Raw genomic sequence first — 20914 nt, forward strand, 5'->3', positions numbered from 1 at the left:
CGTATAAAAAGAATATTGGTTTGTCAAAACAACATATTGATCCAAGCATAGAATAAACTCTAGATTTCAGTTGTTTGACTTTCGAACATTATTCATCGTATCCCCCACTCATGCATCATTTCTAGAACTCTAGACATTCTTGAGGCCGGACTTAGTCTTCTTCAGAAACATTGTACTTTACAGTTAACGAAGGAGTTAAGCTATTAGCTTCAAACGTCGAACAAACTGGTTCTGTATCTTGGAAAGCTTACAAATACAGAAATGGCGAGAACTACGTCTTTGACCAGAAACGGCTTAGAGTAGCTTCTATTGATCCGTGTGGTTCATCAGTTGGGAGATAAACATCGTCCTCAAACTGCAAACAACATAAAAGGAGAAAGAAATTTTCATGGCTCAATGAAGGATAACACATCATTAGCTAATACCACAAGAAGAGAACAATTAAAATTATAGATTAACCTCACCATAAAGTCCACATACAAGTACAATGCATCGGAAAGTCTTGTCCATTAGCGTCTGTGGGTTTTCGTTATACCAAGGATTTGGTTTCACACGTATCTCATTAAACTTAATCCCTTATTTTAAAAATGTGCCATTTTCACGACCTCTAAAACACGTGTGTATTGAATACAATAACTGGCTGGGTTTTATCAACTTGCAATTTCTATGCCTAACAGAATCTTTGCAATTCCACGTTACAACATTGACATAAGAATATTATTCATGAATCTTGATCACGAAGAAGCTATTGCCTTCGTGATCACAACGTGAATTGAACCTGTAAAAGAAACAGCAGTTTCCAAATAAGTGTCACAGAACTACTGGACAAAGCAGATACCATCAACGTACTATAATTTAAACAAGCTATGAAGGGTGAGGGCTGAAGACACCAGGAAGGAAAAATGCGCGCTGCAGTGGACAGCTGCTTTGCGGGGAAACATGGAATGTGAGCTAAAAAGCAACATGGCCCTAAGCAGAATAACAGGAAAAGATAGGTTTAGGAAAGCTGCTGAGTAAAAAGCCTGACTGGTCAGAAATCAATTTACTCTTTTCAAACAGTAGATATATACGGATGAGAGCCACTGGCAGAAGTTTAATCTGTTAGTTATTAAGTATATAGATTTTATATGCAAAAACTTACATAACAAAAGAGTCTTACCTTCACAATAGTACTATCCTAGTTAGATAGATTAACAGGTAAGAAATGGATATTAGGCATTTTCAGTTGTTAACCTGCCTCCTCACATCTGGATTCGAAGCACTCATAGATGTGGTTCTCTAGTAAAACAACTCAAGTGGTTTTTTAGGGAGGAGAAAGTCGAACAAAAGTAAAGGTTCTAAACTATTTTGAGCAACAAGTCACTCGGAAGTCGGGATAGACTCAAACTTTGTCTTTTTTTGTTGGTCAGTGTTTATGCTGCTTTTGTGGCAGAAATAGTTGATGACAGTATTGAATTAAAAATCAGATTTATCTATTTGTTTCTAAAGGCAGTTTAAGAGTTAACATTACTTATTTGTTATGTATTTTGTAGCCTGGAGGAAAGTCTGATCATAGTTTTAAAGGCAGTGATAAAGATCCACGTATATTATTCCATCATGGAATACCATCAGGCTGTAACTTGTTGGCTTATGACTCCATCCGTAAATTACTTGCAAATTCAACCAAGTAGTCCATTTCTTCTACCAAAGTTAGCCTTGTTATTGCCTTTCAGAAATTGTCTGTGCAAGATGTTCGTCTTTTGTCTTCATTTTCGTTCACTTGAAATATATATGATAATTTCTTCACATTTACAGGGATGGCTGAATCAAATTATTTGGCAAAGATAACACTGAAGCTCTACTTGAGTCTGTCAATGCAGTTCCAAGCAAGTTTTTACAGGGTACAAGTATTACGTGTTACTTTCTTCGATTTCCAACTGTTTTGTTTCGGTTTTCTTGTTAATGTAGTGAAATTTAGAGACCCTTTTGTTCTTCTTGAAAAGTATAGCAGTCAGTTCTCTCGTACGATGATTCAATAGTCAGTATAGCAGTCAGTTTACGGAGAACCAAGGCATACTTCTAAATGCACATACCAAGAACCAAACCGAGGCAAGTTTCTATACTATGCTTTCCTCTGATATATTTTTCATTCTTCGACGAATGAATTATCGAAACTTAGTTTTTGGCTTTGTTTATCTACTGCCGTGTAATAATTATTTTGCAATGTTGTGCTTAGGTTTGGGACATAGAAAAGAACATGTTGGCTGATGTTCATCCTTTTCAACAAGATATTACCTTGCCCACGGTTATGCAGCATATAGTCCCTACATGTAAGTGTGTGTCACTCCCAATTGGGATCGATCGAGTAGATAGGCGGCTTCATTTGTTTCGAGTAAATTTATGTATTGGACAACTGTGCTTGCAGGTATGATGGAGATTCTGGTGGTAATGTTACAGTTTTGAAGCTTGAGCAAGAAAAGTGATTGCACGACATCATCCCAGGCATCATCACTCTTCTGAAGTATTCATTGAAATCCTCTATAAAGTTCTCCACCGTAAGGATCGTAACTATCCAATATAGCTTGATATTATACAGATGAGAACCTATAAGATTAAGAGCTGATGGAAGGCCATGAGTATAAGTTATTGCACGCTGTGCGAGTCTCAAATAATCAACTGAAGGTTCTTTTCTTCAGAAAGCATTCAAACTTAAAAGCTCAAGAGCCTTGTCGGCTTCTAACTTTTGGGCCTTGTATATCAACTTATACATTTAATCAACGAACATTTTGGTGCCATGAAGTACTTGGACTAAGATCTCCTCAACAATGTTGCTGAGAGATGAAGCTCCATAGCAGTTAAAAACAAATCACACGTTTAATCAACGAACATTTTTCTATGTTTGTATCCAAAAGAGATAGGGTTTAATTTCAATATGCACTAGTGATTACTAAAGTCAATCATTTTTCTATGTTTGTAACCTACCTACTACCTTTCAATGTGAATGTGGCCAAGTTGAAGGAGAGTAACTTTCGTGACAACTTCATATTGAAAGTGATTTCTATTAAGCATTTTCCTACCTACTAAATTTAAATGTGGAGTGGAATTCTTGTGGCAACTTAATTTCATCAACAGTGATTTATTTTTCTTTACTGACGCGCTCTTTCTTTTCATCTCATGACACTAACACGATGCAATGCAACATGATGCTACGATGTCCATATGTCAAACTAATCTTGCATATAGAAAAGTTGAAAAACGCATGAAATACGCAATTGATTTCAAATACTGCAACAAAAACACTCTAGATTGTTAAGTGATCTTCACACCCGTTTTTTTCTTTTGTACTCCTTTTTTCATTTTTACTCAGAGGTTAGCGCCAATGGACTCCAGGCTTGTTTTTTATTTTAATTTCATGATTTGTTTGGAGTTAGACATCTGCCACACCGCATCTCTTATATGGGTGCTACATGGTTCTACACACATTTGTCACACCACACGGGAGGAGACTTGTTTCTGTTGGCTTACGGCATCCGATGGATCGGCATGGATGTGGTTCCATCGACATAAAAAAAAAGAAAAACCTCTAGCGTGTGTGTCTCTAAAGTAACAAAAACGAAGTTTCCCAAAAACTGATGTATGGGATATACTGATGTTTAAACGGTTTTTAGACTAACATTGTCAAGATCCACCCATATAAATCCAATAATCCAATGCTCCAGGACATCTCATGCAAAGATGTATTTGTAAAAATTTCGCTAAATTAGATTTAGCGGAATAATCCTTAATTACATCTTACCGTTCCTTGGATTCCATTTTAAACTAGAGAAGTTTTAATTTCCTGGAATATCGCTCGTATAAAAAGAATATTGGTTTGTCAAAACAACATATTGACCTTGTATATGTAGAATTAAACTTTAGGTTTTCAGTTGTTTCAGACTTCTAAACATTATTCATCATATCAACACTCTTATTTCTATTTTACAGTTGCATCAGTTCTAAACCTCCAGACATTCTTGAGGTCGGACTTAGTCTTCTTCAGAAATACTTTCTACTTTACAGGAAAAGTTAAGCTTATAGCTTCAAACGTCGAACAAACTGGTTCTGTATCTTTAAAAGTTTACAAGTACAGAAATGGCGAGAACTACATCTTTGACCAGAAACGGCTTAGAGTAGCTTCTATTGATCCGTGTGGCTCATCTGTTGGAAGATAAACATCGTCGTCAAACTGCAAACAACGGAAAAGGAGAAACAAATTTTCATGAGTCAATGAAGGATAACGCATCATTAGCTAATACCCCAAGAAAAGAACGATTGAAATAACAGATTAACATCACCATAAAAATCCACATACATACAAGTACAGTGCATCGGAAAGTCTTGTCCATTAGAGTATTGTTTTCGTTGTACCAAGGATTCGGTTTCACACTTATCTCATTAAACCTAATACCATTTTTAAAGATGTGTCATTGTCACGACCCTAAAACACGTGTATATTGTACACGATAACTGGCTGGGTTTTATCAACTTGCAAATTATTCAAATGATGAAGTCTAGCCATTTAGTTTCCGACAACAGAATCCTTGCGATTCTACATTACAATAACATAAGAATATTAGTCATGAATCTTGATCACGAAGAACCTATTTCCTACGTGATCTCAACATGAATTGAACCTGTAAAGCGCAGGGAATACCAATTCCAGTATGGCAAAAGAAACAGCAGTTTCCAAACAACAGTCACAGAACTACTGGACAAAGAAGAGACCATCGGGATAGTAGACTTTAAATAAGCTATGAAGGGTGAGGGCTGAAGGCACCAGGAAGGCAAAATATACTGCACACCGCAGTGGACAACTACTTTGCAGGGAAACAAGGGATGTGAGATAAAAAGCAACATGGCACTAAGCAGAATAAAAGGAAAAGATAGTTTTAGGAAAGCTTGCTGAGTAATATGCCAGACTGGGAAGAAATCAATTTACTCTTTTCAAACACTACACTTCTACAGATGAGAGCCACCGAACAGAAGTTCAATACGTTAATAAGTATATAGATTTTGTATGCAAAAACTTACGTAACAAAAGAGTCTTACCTTCACAATAGTATTATCCTTGTTAGATAGATTAACAGGTAAGAAATGGATATTTGGCATTTTCAGTTGTACTGCTTCTATGTCGGGAAACCTGTAACCATGAACATGAATAAGTATATTATTTGGCAAGCATATGCAATATGAATGTGTGTGCTGACAGAGAAATACCCATTGAGAACAGTCTTTGCCATGTGATAAAGAGTGCTTTGGACAGATGGGCTGTATACTCCTTCCTTTGGAGGACCATAGAAAGTGTCAGCCAGAGCTTTTTTCACACTCAGGTATCTTTCAGTGAAGTACAGCGTCTTTTGAGGGATGCTAAAAATGGATTCATATTGGTACCTGCATGCAATTTGTTTCAGTAACGTAGATTTGTAGTCTCCAAACACTTGTGGAAATTAACTCTAGGCTCAATGTAACCACTGAAGACTATAATACAGAAGAAACCAAATCCACTTAACAAGCATTATATCAAGTCACCAAATGAAAACATGCATACTTCCATGATGCAGTGATCTCTGTAGCCAGAATCCTCTCTCGTGTGTCAGGAAGAGCTGTGTATTTGTCCCTAATAAACCCCTCAAAACCTGACTGTTCAGGTAGAATCCAAACAAAAAATCATCAGTATCAATCAATCAACAAACTCAACAAGAGAAAAAGAACACACATGCACGCTAATATGCAAATAGCAGTTAAAAGTCTTCCCAAATTATATCAACTTGCAATGTTTGCAATGCATACTTTTTCTGTCTCCTTTCCGTGTTCAGTAAATTGATAATGCATTAGCATGATAATACAACCACGTGCAGATGATATCATGTTAGTCAGAAACCACGAAATGGTAAATTTTGATAACTCATAAGGAGCCGGAGGTTAATGCATTGGAAGTTCTGTTTCCAGATCTTATCACTCTCCACTCTCCAGCAAGAGCATCGAGAAGCTTCAAGATTTTTAAGATGCATCTGTGTTTCCTTCCGGTTAAGACTTAAGTTAGGAATCTCAATGACTTAACAGTCGGAAGAGTTTGCCCTGATGTCAGGGGCTGGAGTATATATTCAAGGGACAGTTACGAGCAAAGGGGGATACCATAGGGGAGAGTTCGCATCCATTTTCTTTGATCCAATTTGGAAGGCAAAGATTCCTCTTAAGATTCAAGTGCTTGCATTCCTGATGGCTAAAGGGAAAATTAATAATTGTAATCAGATTCAAAGAAGGCTCCATAAATTTCTTTGAAGGGCTGGGGAAGGAACTGTCGATCATCTTTTCTTAATTGTCCATTTACGATACAGATCTGGTAGAAATTGTTTAAGGAGGGTCATTCAAGTTAGGTGGTCCAAAACAGATGTTACGAGGGTCTTATGCACCTTAAAATCTTGAGAAAGACAATGTTGTAAAAACTTTTACGTGTAGAAGGGCATGACAGTTTTTTAGATCATATGGATGGAGTTAAACAGAATGAGTTTTTAGGATTATTCAGCGTAGATGAAGTTTTGGATCGATTTAGCTTTTGGTCCCAACCCCCACCCCCGGCGGATTCCTTTCTTGGTTATGCACAGAGTGATTACGATATCCATTGTCACATTACACCTTCAACTTTTAAAACCTTGATATAAATTTGATTGGATAAGATTACCTTTGTTGTCTTTAGCAGAGATAGTCCTTCAATCCCAGAAGTCACCCTCAGTGCACCAGATTTCTTTAAAATTACCTCTGTTGTACGCTTCTCGGATCCTAATTTGAAACCTTTAACAAATATGGCAATGAAAAAAAATTAAAAATTAAAAAAATGAACAGAATGGATGTCTCCAGATTGCAAATCAATATGCTTGGAAATACTTTCAGAATATATGTGAAAAACAAGGACTTCTACTCAACATTTGGATGCAAAAAACAGTGACCTAACAAGATTAAGCTTGAGGCAACAAGAACGGACATACCATCCATGATGTCATCTCTTGACCCTATCTCTACAAGCAACTAGACAACAAATTAATCCCGAAACTTACCACTGTTTAGGTTCCAAGTTAAGGTAATTCTCAGCTAAATAAACAATCTTCGTATACAGTAAAAACGACAAGGAACAACGTGGAGCAAATAGTTAAAAATCGCTAAATGCAAATGATAATTCATATGTGAAATATGGTTAATTAATTTCCAAGTGTTCTGCTTATAAAGTGATGGAGGAGCATCTAGAAAGATCTTCAAGATTGCTTGTGTCCACTGGGGAATTAGGCTAAGGTTTTAGTTAATCTGGGAAATTTAGTTCTTTAATATTTTCTATGCTTCCCTATGTGTTTAATGTATTCTAAATAGGAATGTGATTAATTAGGTAAGTCCTAGTTGGATGAGATTTCTTAGCAAACAAGATTAGGGTTTCTGGGCAGCTGTAATCTAGTATAAATAGGCTATTAAGAGAACCATGTATCCAGTGTTTTTTATCAAATGTATTCCAGTTTCAGATTTAAGAGTTTTGCTTGGGATTCTCCCTAGAACTCAATTATCGTCCTTTCTACTTCGATTCTATTGCTTTTATCTCTCTATTTCCTTGCTATTTTACCCGCTCGACAGCAGCTTATTGTGATTGCCCTGCATCATAAAGTCTTCACTAGATAGTCGATATCATATACAGTAGCTTTATAGCTTCGCTTACAATTGTATGCAGGACAGAAGATAGACTAACCATGTTCATGTGGTTGACCGTCTACATATGCACGCTCCCATGGCTTCTCCACAATCCTTACTATGGCAGTAGTGACCTACAAAAATAAGAACAACCGATTTTTTTCACCAACTATCAAATATTACCAACAACAAATATTACCAGAAATAAAAAAAAATATGAGATGCCAATTTGAATGTAATCTTTAAATGAAAAGCAAGATAAAATTGTAAATATTGTCCAAAACAGTAGGCAGAGGAAGTTTGTGCCAAAATATTCCTTATCATTACCAATCTTCATCTATCTCTATCGAAGTCTCTCTCAGGGAGACTACTATAACTAGCAGTAAATGTTGCAGGAAGGAAAGCTTCCTCCTTTTCGTAATTTGTTTTTATATTTCAAAAACGACAGCTTTCTTTCTAGATTATGCAAATACTAAAAGCATTAGACAAGGCCAGAAGGAGGTGCTGCAGTTGCAACCAGGCAGTATTCTAAGTGTGAAATTCTGTGCGTATGGAGAGAGGGCGGTTGTTTGTGTTCACTTGAGAGCATATCTAGCTCAAATTTTATTTTATTTTTGATCTTACAATAGCACACAGTCCAGACACAATTTGTTTCATTAAAGCTGAATGACACCAAGTTTCACACGAACCACGAGAGAGAGAGAGAGAGAGAGAGAGAGAGAGAGAGAGAGAGCACAGAAAAAGTCCAAACTTAAGACAACCGATGAAACAGAAGCTTAAAAAGATACCATGAGTCATGCCTTCAGGGATAAGGAAAAAAAAAACATTACGCTGTCCAGATGAAAGCTTGATTAGTTAACCAGGAAGCCAACCAAGAATAACAACAAACAGCCATCATTTCAGCAGTGACAGCGGTAAAGATATCAACCATTTTTTATTTTCATCTACAGCATGGGATTAACTGATGAAATTCAAAAACAAACACTTGAAGTACATAGTGTTTACCTGCTGGTAAAGAGATGTGAAGTGCTTAGCAAGTCGAACTGCAAATTCCTCCACTGAAAGTTCTTCTTTACATTCCTTTGCCTTAACATACACCTGCGTTGCAACTACGTTAAATTCCAAAGCGAATAGCAACCTAAATGATGGAAATATAGCAGATTTCCAGCACTGGGGAAGCTAACAAACATGTATATGTACATATTATTTTTCTCTTATGTCAGTATGACATTACATTAAAAGTATCATCCTGTTAATTGGAACTAGAGTCCATAAGCAGCCATGTTAACTGAGGAACCTTAAATTCCTCGCTCCCAGTTTCAACCGATATTTTTGCCATTTGGTGCTGAGAATCATGATCAGCTGCTAAATATGCCTTACGAGTTATCGCTCAGCAATAGTTCATTAGAGTTGATATGTTGCACAGCAGTTTCACCCATGGATTCTACCTGTCTCTAAGATTTAAAATTAATAGAAGTAGTTTTCTCCACTGTCAATCATTTTGGTTCTTCTGTGCAAAACCTCCGTTAATTTGAGGATATTTTTGTCAAATCAACCCCTCCACTTGAACTGTGATTCTTCAATTTAACAGAGATCTTTTACAGAAAGAGCAAAATAAGTGACGCGGACAGTCTCTAAGACCACTTCTATCGATTTTAAATTGGAAGGACCAACATGAAAAGACACGCCAATATCAAGATGGCTAATAACTCTAAAACATATCTTTGAAAAACTAACAAAAGATTTATCAATCTAGGTAACAAGATATCATTTCACTGATCATAATCTATTAATTAAGAGTGGATGGAAATCATAATCACTTGGATTGTTGATTTGATTCGACGAGAGAGAGAGAGAGAGGCTTATTACTTACAGTGTTCTTCATGGTATCGGTAGCAACGATATCAGAGTTGTCGTCGCGGGTATAGGCAGAGACGCAATCGGAGAGGAGGCTGATGCCGACGTTCCATTCGACGATGGTATGGCGTCCGTCGATGTTCCGCCAGACCCTCGCCACCCTGACCCTTTGCTTCCCATGCCTCTGCTCAAAGTTGAACCCCTCTATCCTGTTCGCCATCGTCTCCCTCCGCGATTCGGCGACGGACACCAAACACAACCAGACAGACCGACAGCCTTCCTTTTAAACTACCCTCAGCCAATTATTCTCAACTTTCCATTTGGATATGGGATTTAGAGTCAGACTAGCGTGACACCAACGTCGGAAGTTGTCAAACTAACAAAACCATGTACAGATCAAAACCATTGTCCTGCTCTTTCACTTGACGTGAGATATCATCTTTTCTGTGGGTATTTCAGCCAATCGGATTGGATTTTCACAATTTTTTTTTAACATTTGACTTCAAATATTTTAGAGAAATGCTAGCCAAACTTGCCTCAGACGTGCTTCCACGTGTCTATTGGCACTCTAGTGGCGAGTCACTCACATGGCTAAGTGGGCTGTGGGCTGTAGCCCAGTGAGGTTTTTTGGTAAACCCGTAAACAAAAAGACCATTTATACGGAAAAGGATCCGGTCAGATCCTTTTTTTTTTTTTTTTTTTTTTTAAGAATATGTGATTATAATCGTTCATCGTATATTGTGCGGTCATTTTTCGTTAAGTACTATTTATATTTAGTTTTAAATTTAAAATTTGAAATTATTTCTGATCGCACGATGTATGATGAACGGTCATGATCGCAAAATCTCTAGGATTCTCAGCACAAGGATCCTTTTCCCATTTATACTATGCAAGCTAGCGCTGCTTCTATACTTTTTACTCAAGAAAAAAAAATGTTTTTAATCCACATTTAAATCTCTGTGTCTGCAATTTTCTTACTTTTCATTGAGATTTTCTAATGAATGTCACTTTCTATTTGTTTTTTATTTCTTTATTTACTTATTCTTGAGTTAGTTAGTAGGTTAATTATTTATATGGTCCTTGAGTTTATGGACTAGGGTTACGATTTTGAGAATAGCTTATACTTCATTGTTGTTATTTTATGTTGATTATTATATAATTTTATATAGCCAAAAAATTGAACATATGATTTTATGATACTAATTTCAACTAGCCCATCCAAGAAAAAAATCTTGGTTCCGCCCTTAACTGCAGCTTGGGCCCACTTCACAAAAATCTAACGTAAAATTAGGCTCCTGCTTTATGGTGAATGTTTTATGCAACTAAGGCTGAAATTTTTTTAATTGAAATCATGTATAGAAATACTTGATTAATGTAACCAAACTCCATTATTGAGGGGACCTCTCCAAATCTGAAGCCTAGCGTTAGGAGCATATTCATAAAAAAAAGGGTATATTATCAATTTCCCCCTTGAACTTGTGATCATTGGCCAATTTCCCCCCTGAACTTTAATTTTGGCCAATTTCCCCTCTCAACTCTCATAATTAGTCAATTCCCCCCCTGAACTTTAATTTGGCCAATTTCCCCCCTCAACTCTCAAAATTAGTCAATTTGCACCCTACTGTTATTTTTTTTTTTTTTTTAATTTTCCATCTATTCTTTTCTTAATTTTCAATCTTTCTAATAGCTTCCAACAAAGTACTAAAATTAACATAAACTCACCTGCATAATATAGGGTAAAATGTACAAAAACATAATACAGTTAGTATGTGACATGGGTTGATTATAAGAAAAAGTTATGAATCGGGTTTAAAGCATGTAGAAGAAGAAATAATAACAAAAAGAAATAATAATCCTAAACTCATGGATCAAACCTATTTCAATAAAATGGGTTATTCTTAATAAGGAGTCGAAAATTATGAATAGACTAGCCATTTTTTTACTAAAGCTCGATTCTCCGCAATTTACTTGAACTTAGCTTTCACTTTTACAAAGAAAATTGTATTCGCATACAAAAATTTACACATCAATCCTTTTTGTTATCAATTTTGTATAGTCAAAAATCAAATAAAATTACTCCATATTGATTTATTATGACTAATAATACTATCTATGATAAATTGTAAAATTCTAAATTTTAATCTATTTGTAATAGGATAAAGATATAGGAACATGATTAACATACATCTTATTTAGTTTCTTACACACACTTGTTTAATTATGATCAAATTAAAAATTTAACAGTAAGGTGCAAATTGACTAATTATAAGAGTTAAGGGGGGAAATTGGCTAAATTAAAGTTGAGGGGGGAAATTGACTAATCATGAGAGTTCAGGGGGGAAATTGGCCAAAATTAAAGTTGAGGGGGGAAATTGGCTAATGGTCACAAGTTCAGGGAGGAAATTGATAATATACCCTAAAAAAAACATTTTTTTTTATAAAATTTAACTTTAAATATTTTAAAGAAATGCTAGCCAAACTCGTCTCAGACGTCCTTTCACGTGTCTATTGGCACCGGCGGAGTCACTCACATGGCTAAGTGGGCTGTAGCTACCGCTGCTTCTATGCTTTTCACTCAACAAAAGAAAAAAAAACTTGTTTTTAATCCACCATTAAATCTTTGTATCTGCAATTTTCTTACTTTTCATTAAGATTTTCCAACGAATGTCATCTTTTATGTGTTTTTTTTATTTTTTTTATTTACTTATTCTTGATTTAGTTAGTAGGTTAATTATTTACATGGTTTTTGAGTTTATGAATTAGGGTTACGATTTTGAGAATAGTTTATTCTTCATTGTTGTTATTTTATGTTGATTATTATATAATTTTATATAGCAAAAAAATTGAACATATGATTCTACGGTACTAATTTCAAGTAGTCCATCCAAGATAAAAATCTTGGTTTCACCCTTAACTGCAGCTTGGGCCCACTTCACAAAAATCGAACGTAAAATTAGGCTCTTACTTTATGATGAATGTTTTATGCAACTAAGGTTGAAATTTTTTAAATTGAAATCACGTATAGAAGTACTTGACTGATGTAACCAAACTCCGTTGTTGAGGGGACCTCTCCAAATCTGAAGCCTAGCTTTAGGAGCATATTGATAACATGTCAAGAGTGTACTGAAAACATGTTATAAGTAAAAAATTTAAAGAGGCGGAAGGACATGGATGAAAAAGAGATATAATTGAACTTAAGATCTCTTACTTACAAGCGAAAATAATACTATTATACCATAGTATTAAGTGACCCCAAATAATACAATTAAATACAAAATATTCTTCCAAATCCACATAATCTCTTCTAATTTACATAATCACACAATCAAATATGCTAAAACAATTCTTACACAATAAAAACAATATTCCGGCAAAAAAAAAAAAAAAAAGGTAAGAGACCCGGAGGGAGAAAAAAAGGACAAATTCTAGATCCTTCCTTGCTCGCATATCCACACATATGTTTGCATGTAAATGTCCACACATATGTTTGCATGTAAATGTCAATACTAACCCTTAGCTACCACCCTGTTCGCAATCAATCGCAGCCGTCCATTCCCTCACTTTAATATACCGATCCGGCAGAACCCACACTCCTCTTCCTCCCTCGCCGTCTCTCGTCCTTCTCTGCTCCCTCTGACGACATATCTCCAATTAATCGAATCTCAAAATCGGTATGCTCTCTGTATTTCTCTGCATCAATTTCAGAATCGAGTTCTGGGATTTGGTTTTTTTATTATTAATTTTTTTGAAATTTAATGGTGTTTTTTTAAAATTAATTTTTAATTATTTAACAGATTAAGGGGAATAAGTGAGAATGTTTGGGAGAGCTCCAAAGAAAAGCGATAACAGCAAGTACTATGAGATCCTTGGAGTTTCAAAGACCGCTTCGCAGGACGATCTGAAGAAGGCTTACAGAAAAGCCGCCATCAAGAACCACCCTGATAAGGGCGGCGATCCCGAAAAGGTTTTACTTTCTCTTTCCTCTGATAATATTTTCTTGTTTCATTTTTGAATAATCAGCTTCTTGATTGTTCAAATCTATGATTCCCTTGATGAAGATCTGGCATATATTTTTCTTAATGTTTTAATTATTTTTATGCTTTGGAATGTTGGGGATTTCTGGGTTTTATAGGAATTGTTGTTTGCTGCAGTTGGAATTGTTAAATTATTGAAATTTATAATTCATCTGAATCGTTTTTAATGACTAAGAGGTGTCACATAAAGCAGTTTAGTTGTGAACATTGGTTTCTTCAATCCTATTATATGTTTGTCTTCAGACACTTGGGCACCGAGTTTAACTTCGAGCCGGGGATTGCTTGTGCTAGAATTTCATTGTCAATAAACAAAGTTTAATGGTAATTCTTATTATGTTGATTTTCTAACTGTTTCCATTCCGGTTTGTAATTTAGTTTAAGGAGTTGGCTCAAGCATACGAGGTTCTGAGTGATCCGGAGAAACGTGAGATCTATGACCAATATGGCGAGGATGCCCTCAAGGAAGGAATGGGTGGCGGAGGTGGCGGCCATGACCCATTTGATATTTTCCAATCCTTCTTTGGTGGAAACCCATTCGGTGGTAAGGCATTTTCCCTGTTTGGAGCTCCTTGTGTTTGTACTTTGTGTAATTTGGAATTGAGTGTTTTGATGCTATGTTCTCAGGTGGTGGAAGCAGCAGAGGCCGAAGGCAGAGAAGGGGAGAGGATGTAATCCATCCCCTTAAGGTTTCTTTGGAAGATCTCTACAATGGGACATCCAAAAAGCTTTCTCTCTCGCGCAACGTAATCTGCTCCAAGTGCAAGGGGTTAGTGTTTAATAAGTTGAATGTTATCCAAAATTTACTTTTGTGCTCTATGGTTCTGATATGGGGTTGGTATTTGACATGATTCAGTAAAGGGTCAAAGTCAGGTGCTTCAATGACATGTCCTGGCTGCCAAGGTTCTGGAATGAAAGTGTCTATTAGACATCTTGGCCCCTCGATGATCCAGCAAATGCAACATCCTTGCAATGAGTGCAAGGGTACTGGCGAGACCATTAATGACAAGGATCGCTGCGCACAATGTAAGGGTGAGAAGGTTGTTCAGGAAAAGAAAGTCTTGGAAGTAATTGTAGAGAAGGGCATGCAAAATGGGCAGAGGATAACATTCCCTGGTGAAGCTGATGAAGCGGTAGGTGTACATGCTTTCATTTTGAACTTTGGAGGTTCGGTTGTTCAGTACCTCCGTATTGATCCATGCTATTTTCTCTTCGTTTTATTTCATTCTACAGCCGGACACCGTTACAGGTGATATTGTTTTTGTCCTACAACAAAAAGAGCACCCTAAGTTTAAGAGAAAGGGTGATGACCTTTTCTTTGAACATACATTGTCACTTATGGAATCACTTTGTGGCTTTCAATTCATATTAACGCATTTGGATGGAAGACAACTCCTCATTAAATCTCATCCTGGAGAAGTTGTAAAGCCTGGTAAGTTTCATCATTACTGTATTCATTCTGAATAGTTGCCATGTACTTGTGATTTGGTTAATTCTTGATGTTTTGAGTCATTGTCTTATTGGTTCTTGGTTTTTTTTTCCTATACTACCTTTATTGGGGTTGGTCAAATAAATGTGTAGTTCGTATTCACTTGAACCTATGATGATTATTTCGATTGGTGTTTTATACATGTATCATCGTAAGTGTTTGGGTATGTCACAAAGAGAGAACAAACAACCAAAAATACATGAACAGAAAACAAACATCACAACTAATGAATATGTGATGACAATATGTGCACAGCCATTCAAAGATGACCAATTTTTCTGGAAAAGAGAAAAATAACAAGGATTCAAGGTTATTATAGGAATAATGGGAGTGAGAAGGTAATATGTTCTAAATCTAATGGAGAATAAGAAAACGGAGTGGGTGGGAATAACATATTTGCCTTTTAAATTTAGAACATATGACCTTATATCTCCCTTTATCCCTATAATAGCACCTCTCTCTCTCTCTCTCTCTCTCTCTCTCTCTCTCTCTCTCTCTCTCTCTCTCTCTCTCTCGTAGTTAGTGACTCATGTGTTCTACTTACTGCGGTGCAATTATTGTGGACCAATTGATATTTGCAACTTGTCCCCAAAGTCGTAATTTAACTCTTTCATACTCGTGGACAAGATTAGAACAACAAACATGCTTGTGTAGTCAAGTTCTCATTCTCCATTTTGAGTTGGAAATTTTACTTATAGTTCTCACTTGTTTACTTATTAATTTGATAAGGTGTTGGTAATTTGACAAGGTGTTGTTAATTTCTATAAGGTTATTCAGTACACAATTACGAAATGCATCAGGAGTGAAAACTAGACCATTAGTTTTTTTTAGCTCTTAGTGTGAAATTTTTTGTTGCATCAGATTTTTTTGTAGTTACCCTGATTTTGTTTCTATCTTCACCGGTGTCTCTCAGATCAATTCAAGGCTATAAACGATGAGGGCATGCCAATGTACCAGAGGCCATTCATGAAAGGTAAGTTATATATTCATTTCACAGTGGAGTTCCCCGACTCACTGAACCCAGAACAGTGCAAGGCCCTGGAGACCGTCCTCCCCCCCAGGACTTCGGCACGACTTACCGACATGGAATTGGATGAATGTGAGGAGACCACGCTGCATGATGTAAACATAGAGGAGGAAATGCGTCGAAAGCAAGCACATGCGCAAGAGGCATATGACGAGGATGAGGACATGCATGGTGGTGCCCAGAGGGTTCAATGTGCTCAGCAATGATTAGATTAAAGCTTTATGAAGTTATTTGAGAAAAATAAAAGTTAATTGGCACCGTGGTCTGTTGGTCTAGGTTCCCAGTGGTTTATTTCTGGTTTGGTTTGTGAATCCGAAACTTCTTCGGAACAATAGCTGTTAAGGAGATGCTTATTCTACTTAATGTGGATGATTACTTATATATAATATGATATTAGTTGTTGAATGCTAAGAATTTGTTCTGCTGCTTTCGGATGCTGGTTCGAGTACAACTGCTACCTTAAAATGGCGAATTTGGAACTACAGACACGATTTTTTATTGGTGTGTACCTTTTTGTCCATATAGCTTGATAAAGTTCTTGTTCCACTATAAAACAAATTACTAATACGAGGGATAACTCAACTTTTTATAAAGGAGTATGCTATTCACATATTCTATTTGACTTTTTACACATATTTTGATAATTTCTGTCTGTTGATTTTCTTTAATTCGTCTGATTGGACGGCCGAAAATTCAAAAAGTATGTGGGAAGTAAAATGGGGTGTGTGGATATCACACCCCTTAATAAATACCTAAGAGATTTTTGATTATCCGATATGAAATTCATACTCTTAATAGTTTGGTCCTTTGCTTATTTTGGTTCTTACATTTTGACTCCACTTCAATTTTTGTTGAGTGGTTGCGCTTGTTCTTTTCGTGTTGTACTAATAAAATAGAGTAAATTGTAGCAATGATTCTTCAATTTTAATCAAATTAGAGCAATGATCTTTCAACTAAAAATTCATTACCATTGGTCCATCAATTCATCAAAACGTGTAGTTATGATCATTTTCATCAACTTCGTCAGAATTTTGTCAAAATGAGTTATGTTGGAATAACCATTGCTACAATTGGGTTAAAGTTGAGTGACCATTTCTCAAATTGGGTTAAAGTTGAGGGACCATTTCTCCAATTAGATTAAAGTTGAGGGACATTAGTAATGAATTTTTAGTTGATGGACCATAGTTGCACGTTTTGATGAGTTGAGAGACCAATAACAATAAATTTTTAGCTAAAGGACTATTACTCTAGTTGAGTTAAAGTTGAAGGATCATTGGTAAAATTTACTCAATAAAATAAATTGTAGCTCTGATTAATTTTTTCTTTTAAAGTATTGAGGTTGAAGTGTTTTTTTTTTGTTAAAGACATTTTTGCCTTTAAATTTTTTCTTTTAAAGTACTGAGGTTGAAGTGTTTTTTTTTTAGTTAAAGACATTTTTGTCTTTAAAGTGAATGTTATCAAGAGTTTATAGTACGTGAGAGAGGTCCATTTTTTACGTTAAAAAAAAGGTCTATAACAAAGAAAGTTAGAACTTTCAAAAGTTGATGACCTCAACTAAGGATTGTAGTCAAAATCAGGAAATGTTTTAGTATACACCGAGGTATTTTATACTTTGTATATTTAAACTTTAAACCGATATATCTTTGGACAAAGGTACAATGATCAAGATTTAACGATTAAAATTCTCAGTGTAAATACTTCAGGACATCATAGATCTTTCGCAGAATATATTCAATCTCCCAAATAGTACAAACAGTTCCACCAATAAAAAGCAATGCTATATGTTATTGAAAGGATTGAGTGACTAAAAGACCCATGTATGTCATAACCAAATTCTTGTCTGCCCATGTTTGGATCGAAGTACTCCAAACAGGATCTTCAATCCTCTAATCTAATATCAATAAAGCAATCAAATTATTCTGGTTAAGGTTTGGAAAGAAATTAAACACATAAACTCTGCTATCCTAAGAAAACAACTTAAATCTAGTCAAATTATTTTCCTAGATCACCCAAAAACGAGGAGTAGCACCCCAAAACCAACACCAAACATCCCTTTATGTATCAATGCTGCAGAGTTTGAAGGACCCTCAGGAGAACCATTATCAACTGGCAACGGAGCTGGACTTGTAACCTGCACATAAGGAGGCTGGGACCCGTTAGGGCTGCTTGGAGACGGCGGAGGAGATGATATGAGTGGTGGTGAAGACGGGGGAACAGGAGTTGGAGAAGCGGGAGGCGGGGAAGACGGAGGTGGACTTGGTAGTGGGCAAGGGCACTCGTTCACTTTAATAGAAATCTTCTGGCCAAGACTACAGTACGTAGAGATGTTGCATATGTAGTAAAACACACCCTTTTCTTCCAATGGAATAGTCACTGGACCAGTGTTGAACACTTTCAGTGGCTTGTAACCTGTGCACTTCTCATACTCTTGCTTTGTCACTTGCAGGAGGTTGTAACGCCCCGTATCGAATGCAAAAACTTCAAGGAAATACGAAAAAAAAGGCAATATAATTTAGTCAATCTGATATAGAACATGTAAATTCTTATATCTCTCATGTTATATATAGTCGAAGTGTGAAAAAGATTTATGTGGAGTTGATGATAACAAGTTTTTGTGTGCCAATTTACCACAATATAACCGCGCAGTGGATGAAGAACTTAGTATTTCAAAGTAAGGAATTGTGATGGAAACTCCAAAAAAATCAACATGCACTCGTGCCATAAGAAATGTACCAGAAAAATTACTGCCACATTTGGAAAAAGAAATTTAGCAGTGTGTATGTGCACAGACTTGTATACATATACATACATATATAGTAATGCATATGAGGAGGGGGTAAGCCTTGACGCAACAAAAATGTTGCTCTCCTTTGTGACCAAAAGGTCAGGGGTTTGAGTTGTGAAAACAATCTCTTTGCAAAATAAGGGTAAGGTTAGGTACGATAAACGTTTCTCTGACCCTCACATAGGGAAGAGCCTCGTTGGCTTGTAGTCGTCCCTGTTTTAGTAATGCATATGAGGCAGAGTGATATATATGTATACACGGGGAATAGGATTACCGAGGGAGTCACCGATCTTGAAGAAATGGTTAGAGGACCAGTTTGTGTAGTAATCAGGGTTTTGAGGAATGGTCCAAAAGGGGTCTCCGACTGGGTATTTCACACCACCACTCGGGGTCGGTATGCAACCAAGTGACTCAGGAACAACCAAACCCACCGCCGCCGCCGCCACCATCACAACTAATGCCATGGAAAGCTCACTCTTCACAGCCATTGAAAAAAACACAGAGAGAGAGTTTTCTGCGGTTGTAACTTATAGCTAGGTAGAGGGGTAGCAAGCAATTAGGCAAGGCAATGAAGAGACTAGAATATTAACATAGATAACGGTTTTATACATAAAGATGGTAAAGTCGTCGGTATTTATAACTCGCAAACGACCAGTCAAGGCCTGATTAGGTTTTCCGTTCATATTTCCATTTCAGTAGTAAATAGTTTTTGGAAATTTAACGGTTTCATTGCATTCATTCATCATATAGATATACAAGGCTTAATTTCCTGTTAGTGTCATTCAGAAATAAAGTATTTGCTATAAATTAAAATTAATTTATGTTAATTTATGGAGTCATAGGAAATCCATAAATGTACGTTCATGGAAAAGCAACGTTAATAGTTACAGATGCATGTCCATCATCTTGTTATGTTCATGGAAACGATGAGGATGACTTTAGACGAGTAAAACTCAAATTTTCGGTTCTAAATTTATCTCAACTTGCTCCAAGAGACAAATATGAGTTTTAATCAAAAACTCCTTTGTGGGGCAAATTTAGCCCATGATCCCCTGGGTCTTAGTGGAGCTGACCCATCATATATGTGTTTTTTTTTCGTTTTATATTTATAAATTTATTGAATTCAACGGCTAAGATCTAACATGATCAAATCCAACGGTAAAAAAAATAAAATCTAATGGTCTAAATTTAAATCCAACGGCTAAAGTAATAAAAAAAATATTTTATGTGGTTCATATTTTTTCATAGTTCATAGTGTTGGTTTAGTGATTATTCAATATTTATATCAAAATCTAAATATTTTTAGTTTAAAATAGGTTAATTACACTAACATCCCTTGAGGTTTATCGAGTTTTCACAAAATCCCCTCACATTTGAGACATTACACTAACACCCTCTCAGGTTCTAATTCACTTTCATATAACCCTTCAGTCAAAATTCTGCTAATAAATTGACGATTTTACCTTTATAACTAATTAATTAAATAATAAAGAAATATATTAGAAAAAGGAAATATTAAAAATAAACAAATTAAACATTTAAAAAATAAATTGAAAACTTCTCCCTCTCTCTTTCTTTCTATGACTAATTTGCACCACCACCATCATTCCCATGCCTGCTCGCTGCTCAGATCATTGAACTCCTCCATCAAGCATAAGTAATATATTTATCAAGAAAGAAAAAGCCTTTCATTGATCATTCCACTACTATAAGAAGAATTATTATCAGTCACTACGGAAAACTCTGCACTGTTGTGGCATCGGTGAGAGATAGGATTCACATGATAAAATTCACAAATTTTATTTTTTTCCAACATTCTGGATTTTGTTCAAATTGGTTTTCTCTCAAAAATGGTGATGGTGAATCTGGTAATGCTCCACTATGTTCTGGACCATGTGTACGGTGCATTCATACACAAAACAAAGGTTAGCCCTCAATTTTTTTCGAGAGGGTGGGGGCAGAGAGGAAAGGGATGAAGGTGGCAATGGTGGGACGTTGAATTGTGTAGGGTTTAGGTTTCCTCTCATTTTTCCTTT

The 20914-nt window shown here is 36.0% G+C and overlaps 3 protein-coding genes across 4 annotated transcripts; 1 reads left to right on the forward strand and 2 right to left on the reverse strand.

Moving 5' to 3' along the window:
- Positions 1 to 265: 265 nt before the first annotated feature.
- On the reverse strand, positions 266 to 10007 carry LOC137733842 (uricase-2-like). Of its 2 annotated transcripts, none has more exons than XM_068473036.1 (8): positions 9563 to 10007; positions 8695 to 8787; positions 7748 to 7823; positions 6701 to 6810; positions 5567 to 5658; positions 5236 to 5409; positions 5068 to 5158; positions 266 to 355 (listed from the first exon to the last, which is right to left on the reverse strand). In XM_068473036.1, exons 1-8 carry the CDS (start codon positions 9764 to 9766, stop codon positions 272 to 274), a joined length of 924 nt encoding a protein of 307 aa, XP_068329137.1. In that variant the 5' UTR covers positions 9767 to 10007; the 3' UTR covers positions 266 to 271. The 2 variants fall into 2 exon arrangements, with proteins under 2 accessions (XP_068329137.1, XP_068329136.1); XM_068473035.1 differs by lacking the exon at positions 266 to 355 and adding an exon at positions 3850 to 4204 and having other exon boundaries at positions 9563 to 10004.
- Positions 10008 to 13059: 3052 nt separating this feature from the next.
- Positions 13060 to 16498, forward strand: LOC137733641 (dnaJ protein homolog). The gene is made up of 7 exons (XM_068472778.1): positions 13060 to 13217; positions 13341 to 13510; positions 13956 to 14121; positions 14205 to 14346; positions 14434 to 14710; positions 14811 to 15009; positions 15980 to 16498. Exons 2-7 carry the CDS (start codon positions 13361 to 13363, stop codon positions 16297 to 16299), a joined length of 1254 nt encoding a protein of 417 aa, XP_068328879.1. The 5' UTR covers positions 13060 to 13217; positions 13341 to 13360; the 3' UTR covers positions 16300 to 16498.
- A 1600-nt stretch (positions 16499 to 18098) lies between these two features.
- On the reverse strand, positions 18099 to 19366 carry LOC137733598 (cucumber peeling cupredoxin-like). Its single transcript, XM_068472729.1, has 2 exons — positions 19153 to 19366; positions 18099 to 18571 (listed from the first exon to the last, which is right to left on the reverse strand). Exons 1-2 carry the CDS (start codon positions 19364 to 19366, stop codon positions 18099 to 18101), a joined length of 687 nt encoding a protein of 228 aa, XP_068328830.1.
- Positions 19367 to 20914: the final 1548 nt, after the last annotated feature.

Source organism: Pyrus communis, chromosome 5, assembly GCF_963583255.1.
Source record: "Pyrus communis chromosome 5, drPyrComm1.1, whole genome shotgun sequence".
NCBI classification, from domain to species: Eukaryota; Viridiplantae; Streptophyta; class Magnoliopsida; order Rosales; family Rosaceae; genus Pyrus; species Pyrus communis.

Excerpts from the sequence above, each read along its gene's own strand:
- LOC137733842 (XM_068473036.1), bottom strand. The coding sequence starts at position 9,766 with ATGGCGAACAGGATAGAGGGGTTCAACTTTGAGCAGAGGCATGGGAAG. Across the intron at positions 8,788-9,562 it reads CCGATACCATGAAGAACACT|GTGTATGTTAAGGCAAAGGA; the intron begins GTAAGTAATAAG and ends GTTGCAACGCAG. Across the intron at positions 5,410-5,566 it reads GAGATCACTGCATCATGGAA|GTACCAATATGAATCCATTT; the intron begins GTATGCATGTTT and ends AATTGCATGCAG.
- LOC137733641 (XM_068472778.1), top strand. The coding sequence starts at position 13,361 with ATGTTTGGGAGAGCTCCAAAGAAAAGCGATAACAGCAAGTACTATGAG. Across the intron at positions 13,511-13,955 it reads AGGGCGGCGATCCCGAAAAG|TTTAAGGAGTTGGCTCAAGC; the intron begins GTTTTACTTTCT and ends TTTGTAATTTAG. Across the intron at positions 14,347-14,433 it reads ATCTGCTCCAAGTGCAAGGG|TAAAGGGTCAAAGTCAGGTG; the intron begins GTTAGTGTTTAA and ends GACATGATTCAG.
- LOC137733598 (XM_068472729.1), bottom strand. The coding sequence starts at position 19,366 with ATGGCTGTGAAGAGTGAGCTTTCCATGGCATTAGTTGTGATGGTGGCG. Across the intron at positions 18,572-19,152 it reads CAAGATCGGTGACTCCCTCG|TTTTTGCATTCGATACGGGG; the intron begins GTAATCCTATTC and ends ATTTCCTTGAAG.